This window comes from Arachis duranensis, chromosome 10, assembly GCF_000817695.3.
Source record: "Arachis duranensis cultivar V14167 chromosome 10, aradu.V14167.gnm2.J7QH, whole genome shotgun sequence".
In the NCBI taxonomy this organism is placed as follows: Eukaryota; Viridiplantae; Streptophyta; class Magnoliopsida; order Fabales; family Fabaceae; genus Arachis; species Arachis duranensis.
In genome coordinates, this window is record NC_029781.3 from 918,513 (window position 1) to 938,307 (window position 19,795).

General features: G+C 32.0%; 5 protein-coding genes across 6 annotated transcripts in view; 3 read left to right on the plus strand and 2 right to left on the minus strand.

The window, feature by feature from the left end:
* Positions 1-1,387, plus strand: part of LOC107468136 (50S ribosomal protein L18, chloroplastic) — a gene marked incomplete at its 5' end in the record, with an annotated part of 2,324 nt that extends 937 nt beyond the window's left edge. Inside the window, 2 exon segments of the mRNA XM_021133806.1 lie at positions 180-341; positions 1,083-1,387. Coding sequence (XP_020989465.1) covers positions 180-341; positions 1,083-1,232 — 312 coding nt within the window.
* Positions 1,388-1,725: 338 nt separating this feature from the next.
* Positions 1,726-4,197, minus strand: LOC107468135 (pentatricopeptide repeat-containing protein At4g18975, chloroplastic). Its single transcript, XM_016087373.3, has 6 exons — positions 3,912-4,197; positions 3,755-3,837; positions 3,541-3,649; positions 3,273-3,416; positions 2,537-2,749; positions 1,726-2,425 (listed from the first exon to the last, which is right to left on the minus strand). Exons 1-6 carry the CDS (start codon positions 4,062-4,064, stop codon positions 2,216-2,218), a joined length of 912 nt encoding a protein of 303 aa, XP_015942859.1. The 5' UTR covers positions 4,065-4,197; the 3' UTR covers positions 1,726-2,215.
* Positions 4,198-9,311: 5,114 nt separating this feature from the next.
* LOC127742375 (uncharacterized) lies at positions 9,312-12,022 on the plus strand. Of its 2 annotated transcripts, none has more exons than XM_052254860.1 (2): positions 9,312-9,607; positions 11,417-12,022. In XM_052254860.1, the coding sequence occupies exons 1-2, from the start codon at positions 9,345-9,347 to the stop codon at positions 11,496-11,498; spliced, it is 345 nt and encodes a 114-aa protein (XP_052110820.1). In that variant the 5' UTR covers positions 9,312-9,344; the 3' UTR covers positions 11,499-12,022. The 2 variants fall into 2 exon arrangements, 1 of the variants encoding a protein (XP_052110820.1); XR_008003560.1 differs by having other exon boundaries at positions 9,547-9,607; positions 10,969-12,022.
* Positions 12,023-13,148: 1,126 nt separating this feature from the next.
* On the minus strand, positions 13,149-14,796 carry LOC107468062 (protein FAR1-RELATED SEQUENCE 4-like). Its single transcript, XM_052255231.1, has 3 exons — positions 14,719-14,796; positions 13,749-14,354; positions 13,149-13,508 (listed from the first exon to the last, which is right to left on the minus strand). The coding sequence occupies exons 1-3, from the start codon at positions 14,794-14,796 to the stop codon at positions 13,293-13,295; spliced, it is 900 nt and encodes a 299-aa protein (XP_052111191.1). The 3' UTR covers positions 13,149-13,292.
* Positions 14,797-17,465: 2,669 nt separating this feature from the next.
* LOC107468089 (uncharacterized) lies at positions 17,466-18,219 on the plus strand. Its single transcript, XM_016087325.3, has one exon. It carries the CDS (start codon positions 17,595-17,597, stop codon positions 17,973-17,975), a length of 381 nt encoding a protein of 126 aa, XP_015942811.2. The 5' UTR covers positions 17,466-17,594; the 3' UTR covers positions 17,976-18,219.
* Positions 18,220-19,795: the final 1,576 nt, after the last annotated feature.

Below are 19,795 nucleotides of genomic sequence, written 5' to 3' on the forward strand. Positions count from 1 at the left end.
TAAGTTTTTCTCTTTACCTTTTTCTTCTTGTTGTTGCTAGTACTTTGCGCTGTGGAACGGTCTTTTTACTGCGAATATGGACCAAGGCATTCTTTGGTAAAGCTTTCCTTGTTGATTGTAAGCTCACCTCATGAAGAATGCAATGCATATCTGTTTTAGATCATTTTCTGTTTTGTCAGGTTGAAGGGACACCAGAAAGGCCACGATTGTCCGTGTTCCGATCCAACAAGCATCTCTCTGTTCAGGTCATAGATGACACCAACATGCACACTCTTGCTTCGGTTTCAACAATGCAGAAGGCAGTTTTTGAAGAATTCAACTACACAGCTGGTCCTACAGTTGTAAGTTCTAAAATGCTTTTGATGTTCTGACTATTGCTTAATTACTGTCATACTTCAGTCCATATACTTGAAACATCCCGGTTCGTGTGATCAAATGTCATGTTTCCTTAATAGATAACTGCTCAAACTCAAAAGCTAAATTCAAGCATCTTTGATTGGAAACCTAACAATTAATGTTTACTGAGTTTCTCAGTATCAATGCATACTGAATATGAAACTGTTACCTCTGATGTTGATTTGCTTTATTAATGCCAATATAGTAGAAGTTTAAGTTTTAATTTGATTCATAATGGTCCATAGACTTGTAGATGAAAAAAACACTTTTACATTTTGAAGCTTCTCCCACTTTCACTGATATCCACTTTGAGTAATTGCATTATATTTTCAACTGTTTATCACACATTAGGTTCCAAGATTTTACCATTTTTTCCTCAAATTGTTCAATATATATTGGAAGCAGGAATCCAGATCACTCAGATTAAAGAAATAATCTGAAAGCCCAAGTTTATTTGCACATGAATCTTCATATTTTCCTTTTAATCCGAGTATCATGTATAATTTGCGTCTTGGCAAATAACCTTGCTTCTGTGATTGTGTTTCTGGTGTACACAGTTTGTAAGGTCTGACTCCCTTGGAAGAATTCTTGCTTTGTCTGCATCATCTTCATACTTTTCATCCACTCAATTATGATACTGATCTTTCCTTTTGTTTCTGTTTTCTTGTTCTTGTTTTTGACTTCAGGAAGTAGCAAAGAAGGTTGGTGAAATCATTGCAAAGTCCTGTCTGGAGAAAGGGATCACAAAGGTGGCCTTCGACCGAGGTGGATACCCGTACCATGGTCGTGTTCAAGCACTCGCAGATGCAGCTCGAGAACATGGCCTGGAGTTCTAAAATGATTATGCACTTGCCATGTAGTTCATTTTGAAGTTTGTTAATGATTTAACAGTTCTTTTTAAGGGCAGTGCCTCTTTTCCGGTGACTTTGTTATGATCCAATGTCTTCTTTCTTCTATCCATCTATCTACATAACAGTTCTTTCTATTTCCAGATTCTTATCCACCAAAAAGTAAAATCTATTCTAGGATGGTGTCTCATTTTTTCCCTTCAAAAGATAAACTATTAGTAAAGATCTAATTTGAAATATATGTCTACTAATATTAGGCTTTTTTATTTAAATAAAAATTTATTATTTACCAGTTTAAATGCGGATATAGAAATATACTATTTTATGCATTTAGTTGTGTTTTCACAGTTATGAAAAGACAATTAAAGGGTGCATTTTCACACACCTAGGTTGAAAAAACGAGACAAAATTATAAACCATTTTCGTGCTCCATATAAAGAAAAATGAGGAAGAAAAAGTTTCTCCCGTTTTAATAGTCCCGTGCCATTTCATATCCATATATGAAAGCATCATTGGTCACATGGATGGAAACAAGAAAAATAAGTTTCAACAGTGGATGTTATCTAGAGATTAATTTTAATCCACTTGTAACATGTTAAGGCAGTAGTTGGTTGGGTCTAACATTTATGTTGATACCACAATACATATAAAAAAAAAATTTAGAACTATCACTATATTAAAATTACATTCCATGAATACATTCCTTAAATTTTAGCTACCTTTCCATTGAATACATAACTAATATATTTATACAAGTATAACATTTTTATATCTGGGAGCACTGCACCGATCCCTCAAGGAAAGTTCAGTTCCTCACTTCCTTCCCTGATCTGCTAAGCTCGAACCAAACTAGTGAACCTCTAATACAGCAGCTTTAGGAATGTAACAACATAATCGGCAACAACAGCAGATCCCGGGTAATAGAATATGGTGTACTGGTGTCTTCATTGACAATTCGAAATACACCAGTTTCAACTTCTAAATGGATCTTCTTCTTCCCAGGCTTCTGTTCTAACTTTAACCCGTTCACCATTAAAGTGAATATATTTCCACTTAAGCCCATATCGTTTTCTAACCAATTTACACTTCTCTTCTTGGCCAAGTTTTCGAAACGCATTTGCCACTCGTCTGACCGTATCTTCATCAGGTTTTACCTGCAACTCCTCCATGTCTGCAAATATCTAACTTACAAACATGATAGCTCCATATCAAAGCATAGAAGAATTAACCTCATAATTGCTGAACAGCTTGCATTAAGGTATAGTAAGATTGATGGTACAACAAAAATATACCTCAATAATCTTTTCCGGCAAATGATGATGATCATATAACGTGATCATTCTAGAAAACAATCTCTTTGAGACAGAACGTGTGTGTGCATGAACAATCATATTCCACAATGATTCTGCCTCATCTACCCTGTGATCCATATCAAATGCCAGAAGAAGGGTGTCATATGTTCCCATTGTTGCTCCTTGACCTTTGCTTAACATCCACTTTGCTACCTGAAGATTGATCAGCAGTAAGATTCTTTTCCATTCCTCACAAAGTAAACAAAACAACATATCATTACAGTTGTACATTGTAAAGGCTCAAACTCAAGCTGAATGGCATTCTCAAGAATATCAAAACATTATTATAAAAATAAATAAAGAAAGAAAAGAAATATACAAAAAGCACATTGATATATATTAAAGTACTAAAGATCCAAATCAGTGATGTGAGTAATTTATATAGACTGCAGCTTGAACAGCTGAAGGACCATTTCTTGAGCTAAAGACCATTCTTCACTTATATAATAACTTCAACCATGATTGATATAAACAATTTTGGCTTTGGTCGAAACTCAAATTCAAAGATTAAAAGTTTTACCCATGAACTATCTTTCATCTCATGAGGAAGCAATTTCAGCTTTGAACCATGTCATGGAAACATTTAATGAACACTTCTCACACAAACCATAACTATTAGTTGTCAAAGAGTGTCCCAAAATTTACAGAAGTAAATGAAGAACTTAGTATAACATACTTGAATTACACGAAGCCATTGTCTCCTTTTCCTTAAGATTTTCAAAGCCTTGGCTGCTGCTATCACTGGGAACTCTGTCTCCCAAGCAGTCCATTTGTCTAAAGCCCCATAAACAGCCTCTTTCTCATTAGGAAGCTGAGATACCTAATGTTCCAAGATTCAAAATGCACAAAAATGAACATATATAAATATATATTTTTTTAAAGGTACATTTTTTTCTAACAAAATTCCAAACCGAAAATTAAAAAATTGGTATGAACAAACATACAATTCTAATAAGGTTCAATGCCTTCTGGCCAGATTGAGCAGAATCTCTGCTTTTCCACAAGTGGTGCTCTTTCTTTGCCACTCTCTTTTTCTGCTGCTTCTTCCCTTGTCTAAATTACAGGTGAATTGGAACATGAAGCATGAGTAAATGGTTAAAAAACATAAAATCACAAAAACTATAATATCATTGAATAATAAGTGCAATAATAACTTACTTCTCCTTCTCTGAAAGACTATTGCTCCGGGAAATGTTGGAGTGACCAAGTGAGGAATCAAACGCACAATAGGCATCACTTCTCTGCAATTGAATACGAGAGACGTGAGAATTTTTTTGTTCTGAGCAGAGTAAGCTACACGAAGAAATGCAATTACTTTTGGAAAAGTTATAACGTTATGTGAGATGGATAGTGTTGTTATTGAAAAACAGAAACTATTCTTGAGGAAGAAGTGAGGTTGAGCCCTAGTGTGACATTTGGGTGATGAAAGAAAGGGGAAAATAATTGAGTTTTGAAGTGTTTGAAGCATCGTGGTTTTCTTCGGGGGACGAGAGCGGAGCACAACAGCAGCAAGAGAGAAGCGGCGGCACCGTGGCGGAGCTCGGAGGCAGGGTTTGGGAACTGAGCTGAGTTGCTGTGAGAGAAGATCGAAGAAGGAGGGAGCCTATCGCGAGGAGCAAGGTGGGCTTCAATTGGTTCATTGTGGGCTTCTATTTGGCCCAATATGGTTAACATTTTTTACTTTAGTACTCGTTTTAGGCCCACGATCATTCCCGTCCAAAAAAAAAACACAGAAAAGAGAGGATTGATTCTGTATTTCTATTTACTTCACGGTTGTTGCAAATTGAGTCTTACCAATTATTGTTGAACAAACTATTTGATATTGAGGGTTCATGCTCACGTGCATTATTAAATAGTATATTCCACACTTCAATAATTCTTCAGCTTTGCTAGTTTTGGTGGGGTTCTATTTTGCATCACTATAATAATCTTAAATGTTTCCCTACTAAATTAAACAATATATGGATAAACATTGAATATATGTTATGCTATAGAAATGATCCTCACCAATAATAAATGATGGAAAGTATATATAGTAACTTGTAATTAACAGGATCTATCGTTCAAAATCTCTAGCTGACGTTCTCATCAAGATAACAATAATGTAAATATATAATATATAAATGTATAACAAAGTAGTTTTCTCAATGATTAAGCCTTCAATCCACACTTGGATTAACCTACACCTCTCATTTCATTCTATGCCCGAACAGTCTAACACGACATTTTCTCTCTAATTTTTTATTCCTATGGTTTAAACTAAATATTCCTAATTTCTTATCATCCATTTGGTGTACGTATTCGTTTTATAGTTATTCAAACCAACTATAACATAAATGTCAAACACTTGTTCATTTATTTATTTTATATTTCCATAAAAATAGGTCTCGCTTACATGCATTCAACACGCATAAGTGGATAAATGAATAATACAGCATCCTCATAGTCAAATCTTAAATTCATGTAGCATCAATTTGTTAAAAGTGCATATATACATGGAATAATCTAGAATGACGTTGTTTGCATATATATGATGCTGGAGAGGTTCAAGATTTCTCAAATAATAAAAATCACATCCTAAAAGAATCCAACATTAAGATCTCTGTATATATATATTCCGATAAAAATTAATTAAGCGAATAAATTATTATTTGTATCCATGGAAAATATAAACGTTAATAAATGTATTTATATAAGAATAAAACGATAATTATATCTGAAAGATAGTTTCTGTGTGTCAAAGATACTCTAGTAGACTAATTGTATAACTAACGTCTGGCTACTCTTGGCACACAGAAGTCATCTTCCATGATTATAATTATCGTTTTATTCTTATATAAATATATTTGTTAATATCTGTATCTTTTATGGATAAAATAATAATTTATTCTTAATTAAACTCTAGATATTTACCCAAACATGTCTTTAGAAAAAAATATTAGCTATTACATAATAGTTTTATATATCTTTGCTAATCATAAATTTAATCTATTTACGGAGAGTGCATGTATTATATATGTTTTTGTTTTTTTGACTGAAGCAAACTTTTAATTAAACAAATAGCTAAATAGCATTTACATATTGCAGAAAATATATCAAATCTGAAATTAAACAAAAAAATGAATAAATTTTATGTTGAATTATTGTCTGAGAAAAAGCGCAAAGTTCGATTACAAAGAATCTTATATAAAAAAAATAAAAACTCATTACAATCTCTTTTGTTATATACGTTAAGCAATAGGAAAACAAGAATTAAAGTTTAATTCATGATATCGAAACTTGTATTATGAAGGGGAGGGTTGGGATGAAGTGATGGAAGCAAATTAAGAAATGGAATTGTAAGAGCATCTCTTGCGGAGGAAACTAACCTTGTTGCTTGGACAATACAAGTTACTTTGAATAACCAAAGAGGTATATGTATGTATCTATATATTCCTTAACTAAACATATAAAGGGGGCAATGAAAGATAATAATTAAAGTCGAAATGAGATAAGAAAATAAAGGAGACTTGCACGAAAACAGCGTTGGGGAACGTAAAAAGAAAGCAGACCTAATGATTAGAAGATTAGGGAGAGATTAGGGGGGTTATAGCTAGCTAGAGAGAGAGCACGTGCGTCAATAATGAGTGGTTGACAGGTGTGTATGGTTGTGGGATCCACCAAGATTCTGTTATGTCATCGGGAATTGAGAATTCGAGCCGCGAGATGCGCCGTCCTCGGCCAAATTCAACACTTTATTTCGTTCTAACCGCGCCTTCTCATCACTTTTTGGTTTTACCATTACTATAATAGTGGCTCGGCGTGGCTCGGCGTGGCTCGGCTCGGCTATCGTACTATACTGCAGCGTGTGGTGGTGATTAATAAGCTGATTTAGTTTACGTAATATCCGAGTAACTGAGTTGCGTGATTAAGATCCAAACACACCTCCAGGCTGGATCGGAGCTGCCATCAAAGTCAATAATGTTAGTGGTAACTTGGAATGGTTTCGTCATACACTTCACTGGGTTTACGTTTCAGATGAATTATTAATTTATTATCATTATTCCTCAGTTTTGTAATTTCCAACATATGCTCTATCCAGTACAACGAAAGTAGCTCCAACTTAACATTATTTTATTTCAACAATCCTAACTTGAACTTGGTTAAGTGTAATTGGATATGATGAAGTAAATATATGTTAGCATTGAATTGGGAAAACATCCACCCCAGCCCCTCCTGAAGAATTATTTTATATATAATTGTTGTTTTGAAAGTGAAGTTAAGACTACGGTGGAACACGAACCTTATAATATCGAGACACGACATTGCAATAAATCTTATGGGTTGGCATCTCTACGAGTGAGGTGCGTTTCTAAAAATTTATACCACACAAATCAGTAGTTATTTGAGAGATATATAAATTACGAGTAGATATATAATATATTTTGAGTATGTGTTAAGTCATTTATTTGTTAAGGTTTAAAAGGTGAATAATATGAGAGAATCCAAATAGATCCGTACAAAATGTAGGTAAGTTTTTATCAAAAATATTATTTATACACTAAAATCCATTGCTTTTATATTTTTTATAGACTTGTATGTCTTTTAGAAGTGACACTCTTGGACTGGTCACAATTTTAAACTTAATTTAAGAGTTGAACAGTAAAATGTGTACATCTAATAATATTTTTAACAAAAAAATATTCTTTGACTTAAAAGTATAAATTTTCTATACATTTTTTATCCGGCCCTTTTTATACGTTTTTTATTTTTTGTGTGAAAGAGAGAAACGTGTATGATAATATAGTGTGAGGAGAGAGGTGTTTTATTCGGCTATGAAAGGACATAAATCGGAGACACCGATTTATTTGTATTGTTTTATTTTTTAAATAAATAATCACAAATCGGACCGTTCGATTTTTATTTTAACAAATAAAAAAATAAAAAATATAAATTAAACGCTCCGATTTAGAATTTATTTTTTTCTTCAAGTAAATTGGACCTTTCGATTTATAATTTATTTTTTTATCAAACAAATCGAACCGTCTAATTTAAATAAAACACCATATAAAAAAATACCTAATTTTTCAATAATAATGTATTACACATATATTTAATTAATATAAAAAAAATTAGCCCTGTATTTTTATACAGTAAACTTTTTTTAAAATAACAAAAATCTAAGTAAAAAATTTCTAACCATAGAAGCTCTAGCTAGTAGCATGTCAAAACAATTTATATGAAACCACACCATTTTATTATGGATAGTGCTAGGGAGCCAATGGCCTAAATGTAGGATAATAAACATCTCATGTCATAAAATAACTCATCCTAAAAACTTAAGTTGATTTTGGAGTTCACCAAGGATCGAATTCTTAACCTTTCGGATCTAGAATTCTAATACCATGTCATGAACCCACTCATCCCAAAAGCGTAACCTGACAGGACAATGTAATATTAATAGTCATATCTCTAATACTTCCTAAACCTCCATTATACGCATTGTACGTTTAGACCACTGGCTCCTTATACTTTTTCTTTTATTATCTGGTATGAGCCAAAAAACTTGATGAATTTTCGGAGTATTAGTAGTACGTCTATTAATATCAAACGTGACTATTCTAATAACTCTACTAGTAATAATTATGATGCCATTATTACTACTCACTGATTAGTAATGACATGATTTTAAACCGAGTCAACAAGTCAAGATCGTGATATATGTGCAAACAAAATGACCACATTATGATCGCATAATAATCCAAAACAGATCATACCACACTATTCTTCGCTAGCATTAGCATGGCTGCACTACTCCCCAGGCCACCAAGGACAAAAAATTGTTCAATGCTTTTTCTTAATAATATTAATATGGGTTTTTTTCTTCTTCTGTTTTTTAAGATATGTTATAATCATAAAATATTTTAAAATTACTAATAATAAATGGTATAAGTTCAAAGAAATTATATATTTATAATGGTTGACTAAATTTTTCTCTCATTGTGTTCTATTGCATGCTATTTCTTACTCCACTATTCCAAGTTCATACCGTAGAAAATGAACCTCAAATGACAAAATTATTAGACATCAATGTAAGCAAGTTTAAGGGGCCATTTATAGTTTGATCTTATCCGGTTCTACTAGTTGCACTGTATTATTTATAATCACATTCAATATATACGTATAATTTGCTGGAAATGATAGATTATTAAAATCGATTAATAACTATTTTAGAGTTAATCAAATTAATACTAAATTAAAAAAAATAAACAACATATAATATGTTACTTTTTATTAATTAAATTATTATAATTTAAATTAATTAAAAAATAATTTAAAATTATAATTTCAATTTTGTCATATATATGACACGAATAATTACACTTGTTTTCAATTATAATGGATCAATTGAATATTAAAGTGAAATAATAATTAATTAATTATCATGGTATTCATAAATGGGGGATGCTCCCATAAATTTATAGAAAATGTCTTTTTGTAAAGACGCCTACGTGTCGTTATATTATTGGACGTTTTAAGTGAACCGATTTTTTTAAATTTTTTAACTAACCAAAATAAAACCGATCTTTTATAACAATAATCAATATTTTAAAAATCAACCCGACCGACCGATGTAACCGGTTCAACCTAAAACCTAGGTGAAAAATGGTCCGGTCAACTCTCCAAATCCACCCCTTCTCCCTAACACCCACCCATTCCCCCTAGCACCCACCCCACCCCCCAATTCGTGAATCCATATCACTATCAGATGAACTCTGAACCCATAGCACCTTCCAAACTCACCTACCAAAACCCTAAATTCTCCCTGCAATGGTTCTGCCGCGGTGCCGCTGCCGTCCGTGCTGTCGGCGCCTCTGCTTCCTCTCTTGTAATTCGGCATCCTCCTTCCCCTGTCCCCGTTCTCCCTGGATTCTCTCGCCGCTATGTCGCCACTCGCCGTTGTGTCGCCACTCGCCGCTGTGTTGCCACTCGCTGTCGTCTCGCCGGACGCCGTCCATGTCGCCGTCGAAGGTTAGCGGCACTGCCTTCACTTCTTCGGTTCTTCTCTTCCTTTTATGCCCTGTTGTTGAATTTTGAATGTGACCTGTTGTTGATTTTTGAATGTGAAACTGTGAATGGGTTAATGAAAAATCAAATAATTGATTTTGTGCTGTTGCTCTTTTTTTAATTCCTGAAATTTTTGTTGAAATTTTCTTCCTGCTGCTTAAAATAGAAATCAAATCATTATTGAAATTTTTGTTTAGCTTTATTGATTTCAGGTTTAGTGTGATTAGGGATTACTTGTTTGTGTTGTCTGTTGCTGAAGGATAATTTTTCTTGCTTAATGCTGAATGCTGTTGGTAGTATTAATTTTGCTGCTGTTATTAATTTAGCTGAGTTTTTTCGTTGCCTAATTGCCATGCTATTGTTGTGTCATGCTATGTTATACTTCTAGTTTCTAATAGTTTTTGTTCAAGTTTTCCCTTATTGATGTATATTGTTTTAAGCAATTGTGAAGTTGACAGGAAGAAGTTTGGAATCAGTCCTAGAAAATAGGTTGTTAGTTGTTTTGGTTGTTGATCAAGATTTGTATGTCACAAAATGATAAATGAGAGAAAGTTGTGGAAGGTCATATTTTAAGTTCTGTTATTTTGATTGAGAATTACTACATCTACATACAATATAGCCAAAGATTAGTGAGTAACTTTTAGCTGTGGATTTCATTTCTCTCCTTTAAAAACTTTAGCAATATAAATGTAGTTAAGTATCCAACAACTCCCCAAAAAGAAGAAAGAAGAAAGAAAAAAGAAGAAGGTAGTTTTAACTTTTAAGTAGTCAAGTTGCTTAGTGAAATGGTATTCGTTGAGATTGAAGTGAACTAGCAACACTGAAATTTATGACATTATGTTGAATTGAAAACCTTAGGTATGTAGGTCATGAACAGAAAATAAATTCTCGATCTTGTGCTGAATAAATTAGCACATAAATGGTTAGTTCTAGTGGCAAGGTTGTTTCTAGATTTGTTCTTTTCAATTGCATTAACTTGTGATGTCATAGAACTTCCTACCAAAACTTGTCATAGAATTTGAAAATAAGCATCGAAAAGAACCAAATCCTGAGTCTTGACATATCAATTAGATATGGCGTTGAAAGCTCTAGATATTTTGGTATGAGAACCTTTTTTTTTTCTTTTTCAAATAATCGTTTAGTCCTTATATGAGCTTGATTTCCACAAAAGACTTTTTTGTCATAGCATATATGACCATAGAATAAGCCATGGTGAGTTTCAATGAGTTAATATGTTAAATGGTTAAATTTTTTTAACATTTATTTATTTAAGGCGGATAAAATATTAATGCATTTGCCCAATCTCTTGGAATTTGACATGGTAGAAGGCAGTCTATGCTAGGTATGATAAATGACATGGCAGAAGCCCAGCTCCTCCTCTTTGGCGTTATTGTCACCGCACCTCCAGCAGCGGCAATGACATAGTACCACTGCATTCTTTTCCCCTTTCTCTGCTTCAAGAACCCTAGTCATCACCTCAGGTTCTCTCTTTGCTCTGCTTTCCAGTCTATTTTCTTTAATTAGTTAGTTAGTTAGAATTTGCATGTTGTTAGTGGATTTAAGCGGTTAAGATAGGTTAGGATTAGTTTATTAGATCCTTGTTAAGTTGCAAGTGTTGGATTATGGCTGTTATGGATTGAATGCCGCTGAAAGTTGTTTGATTATGCGGAATTTTTGCATTGCACACCACATGTTTAATTGAATGCCTATGTGATGCTTTGCATTTGATTTATATGTTGTAGCTACTATAAAGATTAAATTGCTTTTTGTTAGGCACATTGTTCTTGGAAGAGGCACTTTTGGCTATATTTTGATGCTTGTTCAACTTACAATTTACGGTAATTTGGGTCTGTAGCTTCTATCTATTTCTTTCCAGTAGTCCACCACTTGGCAATAACTGCTGGATGTCCCTCATAATTTTTTGTTCCTGTAGTTTTGAGTTATCATAGATAAAGCATTGTCTTTGTGATGAAAAAAGAAAAAATTTAATAATTCCATTTATTTATTCCTCTGAGAAACTGCTTTTAGATGGGCTTTTTGCTTTGCTTCTAGTATATTTTATGTTGGTCCTTGTGTTCAAGTTTGGATATGGTCTTGCAGGGAAGATGATAAATGTTGGCTTTTTTCGGTCATCCTTTTTCTGTTCAAGTCGATACAAGCTTGCTTTGTCAATTGGCACATAGCAAATAGAGAAATCCAAGATTTTTCTCTCTTTTGTCCGGATCCAGATGCTTTTTGGGATCATGAACCTGGTTTATGATAGCAAATAGGAGGAACATAATGTGCATCAACCACAACAACCACAATGAATGTGTTCCTTCTCTAATGGGTTATGGTAGACAACAACAACCACCGTATCAATATAGTTACTATCATCATCAACAGCGTTATCCACCACAACCACAGCCGCAGCAACAGACTCCTCCTCCTCCTCCATGCTCATATTATGGTGATGCTAATGGATGCACCATATCATGAGCTCTGCTACTTATTAATAGTTGCTTCTTAGTTCAATTGTAATTCTTCTAATGTTTTAGCGTATATCTTATGATTTGCTCATATATCCTATGGTTTGATTTTGACCTTTTTTTTATGAAGAGAACTACCTAAGAATATGACATTATTTTGTATTTAAACTACATTTTAATCTGACTTCTGCATTTTTATATGGAAAATTTGTTGTGTGTGTCTGAAGTTTGTGGTGACTTTTTGATATATACTTTATATATATTATTTTATTTATTTTGTGGTATCTATTTGAAACATAAAATATATTTTATTTGTATTTTTATTTTCTATTACCATTTTCAATGTTTTTTATTTTCAGTACTAAAAATAAAAATACAAGCTGAATACATCCTAAGATTCCCATAAGACATGGGAGTAAGAAAATAAATAGTAAAAAAATACATATAGAAGTAACGATTATGTAAATAATCAACAAATTTATTCTCATGATAACACCAAAAGAAAAATGAAACAATAAATTCAGAAAGCAAATTTTAGGATTATATACTTGAGATCCACTCTAATGTCTTAACCATTTTTAATAGTAGTAAATCTAGTTAGCAATGGAAGGTTGAACTTTCATTGATTACTTCACTCGTTGCAGCAAAGGAAATCATACATAACAGTTTACAGCAAATCAATTGATGGAAGCTGGGCTAAGGGAGAAAACATGAACATGGATTGGGAGCACAACATGCTCATACAAGTCTCATTATATATACAAAATAGATTAATCATTACTAGACACAAGAGTCAAAGTCTTGGATCATGTTTTACAAACCCAATAAAAAAATGGAACAATTCAACTCTACCATGGCATTTGAATGCCTCTCTTGAGTAATAATATCATATTTTTGCACAACACCATAAGAATCAACTCAGATGAAACTAGGCATTGACAGTAATTGGCTTTCTTCTTCTACCAATTAAAAGTGTCATTCATTCGTAGCATAAATAAGAAAATAATACAATGAATTTCATTGCATGAGAACCCCACCAGACATCTAAAGTAGGAACAGAGAGCAAACACCCTAGGATCAGCAATTAGCAGAATACTACTAACATTACACTTTGTATGCTTCGCATCGCAGTATTTTTGAATTGACGGTTGGTTTCTGTGTTTCGTCGGACGGAAAATTATTTAAAGGGTGGCTGATTGAAAGTTCAATTGACTTTGTTCTTCTTTGCTTTCCATCTCCTTTACATTGTATACTATGTGTTGTATTTTCTTCAATAGGCTCTCGTTATACTCGTCGACGTCAATGTGCTCGACTTCAAGATGTCTTTTGTAGGTGACAGACCTCTTTTTCTCTGTTGTCAACTGCTGATTTAATTCCCGAATTCTATCCCATTCGCCCTGAAAAATAGTATCAGAAAACAAAGAGGTAAGTGGGGGAAAATAAGCTGAAAACATGTAAAAGAACCAATATTATCCTGAAAAACTTCATTCTGAAATAGCCTGATGCTAATCTCCAACATTTAGCTTAATAGTGACATCATGATCCATCCAATTTGTCATTTCTAATCAATCTGGCATGAAATAACTGTGAAGATAATTAATTTAGTAGTGCATAGCAATGGAAGAAGGAGAACTGACCGGATATTGTTCGTAGATGAAATCCCTTCTGCCACCTCCTGGACCAGCAAGAGGGTGTGCGTGTTCCTTTATAAAACATGTAACAACCCAGCTAACGGATTTTACTTTCCTTACCATTATCATTGCCTTGCAACCAACCCTTGTCTCAGCCCTTTGCCGTATAACATTTTCACGCTTGTCAGTCATCCTGTATCCCTCTTTGTTGCAGACAAAAATCCGCCCAATAGTAGAATTATCGATCCTTGATCGCGAGAGTTTACTAACACGTACGATGAATCCAACACTCGTGGCATATGCATTGTAGAATACATGTGCCTCTGCTTCTGACTCAAACTCCTGTCCCACATAAGGTTCAACGGGTGAATTCCTGTAAATTCTCGACCTGGGGCTTTCAAGATTAGCAGCCACTTTACCTGCTGTAAGTTCCTGTAAATTCACGAAAGATTGCGACTTTAAATCTGGAAATTGATGAATTGTATTACCAAGAACATCCCTTCTTTCCAGGTTTGAGCATGATCGAGTGAGCTTGGGAGAATCCCAGAAGGGGTTAGGGTTACAATTTATTTCACCGTTAGGCTCTAATTTGGGCTTGGGGAGGATAAAGGCCTAAAGGATTAGGGTTACAATTTTTTTTATAAAGACTTAATTGTATTTTTAAATTATTAGGGATTTAAATGTCTGTAAAATAAAAAATTAAGAATATATTTATTTTTTATAAAAAAATTTAAATATAATTTGGTTTATATTATGTAAATTGATTGGAACAAACCGGATCTAATAATTATAATGCGAACAATTAGGTTTATTATTTTTGTCATAATAAACCGATTTTATTCTGGTTTATTAAAAGATAATTTATTAATCGATTTAATAAATATGTTCAATCATATTATAACACGTATGCACGTCTTTAAAAAAAGACATTTTTTGTGTCTTTATGTAAGTGGCCTCCTTCATAAATTACTATTACAGCGTAGTAAAAGGTTTGAATTCTGCGGTAAACGAATATTCTCACAACGGAAATATTCCTCCTCTGACATTTTTCCATATATATAGGTTAAACAAAGCGTTCAGGTAATTTATTTTCCTTTTTGAATAACTCGCTTGCGAAGAAAAAAAAAACACTATGTATTGAGTGTTAGTTATCGTTATTATTCTTGCATAACAGAAAGATTTAGTCATTATTCTCTTAACATTAAGGTTAAGGGTATTTGAAAAAGGTATAATTTAAACACAATCCATGTAAAATGATATTACTGTAGTTAAATAATAATATTGGTTGACCCTAAGTTAAACTATACTCTTGTGTAGATAGATAGCGATGTACAGAGTACAACTGTAACAATTACGTAAATAAATTGCAATGCTCTTTGATTTGTCACGTATTTAACAATTTTGCATTCATCTTCATTAATTAATGTTTGGTCCCACGGGAAAGATGATGTTGATAACATTCACGAATCTGCTATCTATCTATTATAATACTTCTATGTGTAAATTCAATAAGAAGTCAATTTTTTTTGTTTGTTTGTAAATTGAAATAAGAAATAATTAACATATGATGTATGGAAGACACAATACGATACAAAATACGTTGACACACAAATTTTAAAATTTTATAAGACACGAAAACATATATATATAAAATATAAAATATTTTTTAAATATAAATAATAATATATACTATATCTAAATTTATTTCAAAAATATATGTTAAGAATAAGACTAAAAATGCTTACATGTGATAGTATTTAAGTGTGTTCAAATACGTCAAAAAAAAATTTTTTTATTTTTTATTAAAACACGGATGGACAGAACATATACGAATATCGATAAATATTGTATTCGAAATATATGTGACACATAGACACAACAACTTAAAATCTGTACTTGTCTACTTGATAAGAAATAACATAAACGTATAACGTGCTATGAAAAAATAGATTTAGTCTACATACATACACGTATGTTACCGTATAATGATTAAAATCATGTTTGGGACGTTACCAATTTTTTTTTTCTTGGAGAAACAAAAGACAAAATGCTTGAAGTCATAATATAGTAATTAATTAAATCCGAGCTTTAAATTATTAGTATTCAATGAGATTTTTGAATGGATTTAGCATATCCACGGCGTTTATTTAATTTCCTACATGAACAATTAAAAGTCATTAATAGTAGTCATATTAAAAGGGCTATATATACATGAGAGTCAAAGAAGGAAGAGGTGGTATAATTGACTTTGCAATTCGAATGATACCACACACGTAAAAGAAAATGCAATCGCTATGGATAACTATGAATGAAGACGGAAATAGAGACCCTGCAAGGGTTTATGAATGGAAAGTAAAGAAAAACGTGAATTTAATAAAAAGTGAAAAACATAAAAAAAAAAAAACAAACAAAAACAAAATAAAGAATGAATAAAATGTATGGCGTGGAGGAAGCCGTGAAAGATTAGCCGAGCGGTGTCAATTAAAAATGCCGTTTAACTACACAGACAAGACAAGCTACTAGTTAATTGCAAGAAAAGGAAAACTCAATATTAAAACAAGGGTGGGACCCCAACACAAAATAATAGAGCTATTTTTTTTTCTTCAATAATGTAATTTGAAAAAGATAAGTTAGTGCTAAACTGTTATTAAATTATAGATCTAATTCATTTTGAATTTCATTTATCTCCATCTTATTTACTACTAAATCTAAGACATGTTTAAATAAAATCAATTTTAGCATGTGAATACATTTTTTTAAATAAATAGATGTATGTTTCCTTAACTCACTAACATCAAAACCAGCTAAAGCATTTTTTAATTAATAGTAGTACGAAAAAAAAAACTTAAAAACATGCATGTTGTTTATTATGTTTCATCAAATAAAAAGTAATGGAATTAGTCAAATTTTCTATAACAAGTCTATAACTTTTCTATGTTTTATTTTAGAAAAATACTTACATGAGAAAATGATATTGTAAATTTTTAAATGATTAATCAAATATATTTAATTAAATATATAAATTTATTTAATAATTCATAATGATATTATCAAAAGAAATCATCACAAGAATATCTATTTTTATTTTGGTAAAAATTTAAGTAAAGTCGATTTCACATTAAGTTGATATCTGAAAATCTTTAAATAAAAATCTAATCAAATCAGTCAAATTATCTAAAACTCTCAAATATTAACTTTACGTAAAAATCGACTCTAACTGAGTTTTCGTCTATTATTTTATTAAGTTACTTATAGCTATGGAGAGAAAAAGGAAAAGTATATGGAACCAACTAATAATCAACCAATAATGGAACAACATAATTAATTATAATTAGTTTTATTAATTTATAATTTAATTTGTTTGTTAAATTATTGTTGATCACGTTAGTGTTAGGAGAGAATCACGGAACAGATGCTTTGATCATTCATTAGTTGATTTTATATAATTAATTATGTTTTATTAATGCGTAACACATGAAATATAGAAATCATATCCAAAACCATCCAATTTACAAGAGAAATGAAATATTCGTGTGCCTATTAATAGCAACATCTGATTACCAGTTGACTGATTCTTGACTTATATAAAATTGGTTCCTAGCATTGTTGAGAGAAAAATAATTAGGGAAGAGAGAGAGAAGAAATGCGGGGACCGCACTGAACGCCTTTACGGTGACGCCATCTAACAACACAACACACTCAATGCTCAAACTCATCCCTATTCTATTCTTTCTCTCTCCATTCTTATTACTCTTGTGTCTATATATAAATAATCCTCCAATCCCACCTCTATTCACTGTTTCATTCCCAATACCAATTCTTTCTCTTTCAATTCTCACACCTCACCTCCAGATGGCAGACGAACTCCACGAATCCGATGTTGTATTCGCCAACCAGCACCGCACCAACGACCAAGTCCAAGCCGATCACAACAACAAGAACAAGAACAAGAAGAACAACAAGGTACATCCGGTGGGAAGCAGCAGTGCTGATAATAGGTCGTCGCCGGTGAACATCCCGGAGAGCAGGCGGCTGACGATGAGGTCATTGAAAGATTCAAGTCAGGAGGAGGAGGAGATGGTGCCGCCGCACGTGATGGTGGCCAGAAGAGTGGTCGGAGGAGGGAAAATGGCGTTCTCGGTGTGCACAGGCCATGGAAGGACCTTAAAAGGACGAGACCTAAGTCAGGTCCGCAACTCCGTTCTCCGGATGACCGGCTTTCTTGAAGCCTGACCTCACCGCCTCAACGTACCTCTTTTTTTTCTTTTTTCCTTTTTTGCCCCCCATTCCATTCTTGCATATATAACAACTCATCAAAGGGAAAATTGGAAAACCAAAATTTCCATCCATCTCCCCACTCTCATTAATTATTGCTTGTAACAAGCCCGGCGGGGAAATTAAATTAAACTATATAGAGAAAATTCCAGATAATTGTTTTTTAATTAATTAGAAATCAAAATATCCATCTTCTTCATCACCATCATCAACTAACTAATCTCATCTCATTATTATTCTTATTATATTATGTTTTGCTTTCTCACGGGATTGTATTTCTATATTTCTTTATAGTTTATACATTGTTCAAGCTAAGCATTAAGCAAGCAGCTTTCAATCAACTTTGCCCAATTTCGGAATTTCCTCATGCTTCCTTCCACCCACTTAACCCCGTCTGCCGTCTACATATATATGTCTAATTTTTATGTATTTTGATTGGGAAAAAAATTGTTCTATTGTAACTGTCTTCTTACAAAAATTATTCTTTGGCTTGTAAGTAGTTAAAAATCGTTTTCTTTTAACTATTCGGTAAAAATGAAAATAATAATAACTCTTCAAAAAATTACATTTGTGTATGTGACAGTGATATTGTATACGCTCCTAGTTGAAATTTGTAAATTTATTTTATTTGCTAAGTTGAGCTGATACAATTTTTTATGACTATAGAAAGTATATTTATGTGTATGGATCACAGTAAAATATTTTTAACATTTAATTCTAGTAATTTTTTTCATTCCAATCATGCTACTTTTTAACTCCTTCTCCAGTATTGTATTCGGTGAAACATACAGAAAAAGGAGATTTTAGATACTCAATAGTTTGGTCTGTTTAAGATTTGTCTTGGTTTCACATTTCTTTTGCTTCACCCTATTGTTTACTATTAAATTATTCTTTCACCTTAACTTATGACAAAAACAAAAAAATTTTGTGATCCACAAATTCTATCCAATAGAATATATATATTTAGTGTGTGTTTGGATTGTGGTTGATCAAACTGGAGTTTGAATAAAAGTAATTTTATAGAATTGATTTTGGATAGAAGTAAGTTTGTGTCAACATGATTTATGTTTGGCAACTCTTTACCAAAATTGATCTTGATAAAATAAATTTTGTTTGGATAATATTAGTTAAAATCACTTTTAGATAGATAATTACTTAAAAGGACATGACATTAAATTATAATATTATTTTTTTATACATGTTTAATTTTTTTTATATTTTTTTCTTATATATTTTTTATATAGTATATTTTTAATACTCTTAGTACTTTTTTTTAGTACATTATAATTTTTAACTATTATTATTATTATCTAATAGAATCAATAAATTCTATTATAAAAAGATAATAATAAATATAATACACAAAAATTATAACTATAAAAATATATAATGTCAAATAAAAAATTGATAAAAAATAATAAAAAAGAGTTCATATAGAGAAGAATAATAAAAATTCTATAAATAATGCAATAATATATATAAAGGATAAAGTTGGTAAAAGAAAAATAAATATTGAAGGTATTAGCTAAAAGCACGTTAGTGCAACGGAGAAGCTAGAAATTATTGCTTCTTGTAAACGTTGGTTTAGGAACAAAAGCACTTCTGCGTTTGTAAAGAAGAAAATTAGCCAAACAAAAAAGTGAAGCTTTCAAGAAGCTCTAACGTACTTTTTTTCTTCAAACGTGATTATCAAACACACCCTTAGTTTTATCTTCATAATTTATAAGATAATTCAATCAATCAACAGTTAATAAAAGTTCGCATTCTTTTCTTTTCTT

What these genes read in the sequence shown, in the direction of transcription:
- LOC107468135 (XM_016087373.3), bottom strand. Translation starts at nt 4,064, where the DNA reads ATGCTTCAAACACTTCAAAACTCAATTATTTTCCCCTTTCTTTCATCA. An exon ending in ACGTTATAACTTTTCCAAAA is followed by an intron (nt 3,838 to 3,911) that starts GTAATTGCATTT and finishes ATTCAATTGCAG; the next exon opens with AGAAGTGATGCCTATTGTGC. An exon ending in AGTCTTTCAGAGAAGGAGAA is followed by an intron (nt 3,650 to 3,754) that starts GTAAGTTATTAT and finishes CCTGTAATTTAG; the next exon opens with ACAAGGGAAGAAGCAGCAGA.
- LOC127742375 (XM_052254860.1), top strand. Translation starts at nt 9,345, where the DNA reads ATGAACTCTGAACCCATAGCACCTTCCAAACTCACCTACCAAAACCCT. An exon ending in CGTCCATGTCGCCGTCGAAG is followed by an intron (nt 9,608 to 11,416) that starts GTTAGCGGCACT and finishes GCTTTTTGTTAG; the next exon opens with GCACATTGTTCTTGGAAGAG.
- LOC107468089 (XM_016087325.3), top strand. Translation starts at nt 17,595, where the DNA reads ATGGCAGACGAACTCCACGAATCCGATGTTGTATTCGCCAACCAGCAC.
- LOC107468062 (XM_052255231.1), bottom strand. Translation starts at nt 14,796, where the DNA reads ATGGAAAAATGTCAGAGGAGGAATATTTCCGTTGTGAGAATATTCGTT. An exon ending in TTCAAACCTTTTACTACGCT is followed by an intron (nt 14,355 to 14,718) that starts GTAATAGTAATT and finishes CTAATCCTTTAG; the next exon opens with GCCTTTATCCTCCCCAAGCC. An exon ending in TCATCTACGAACAATATCCG is followed by an intron (nt 13,509 to 13,748) that starts GTCAGTTCTCCT and finishes ACTATTTTTCAG; the next exon opens with GGCGAATGGGATAGAATTCG.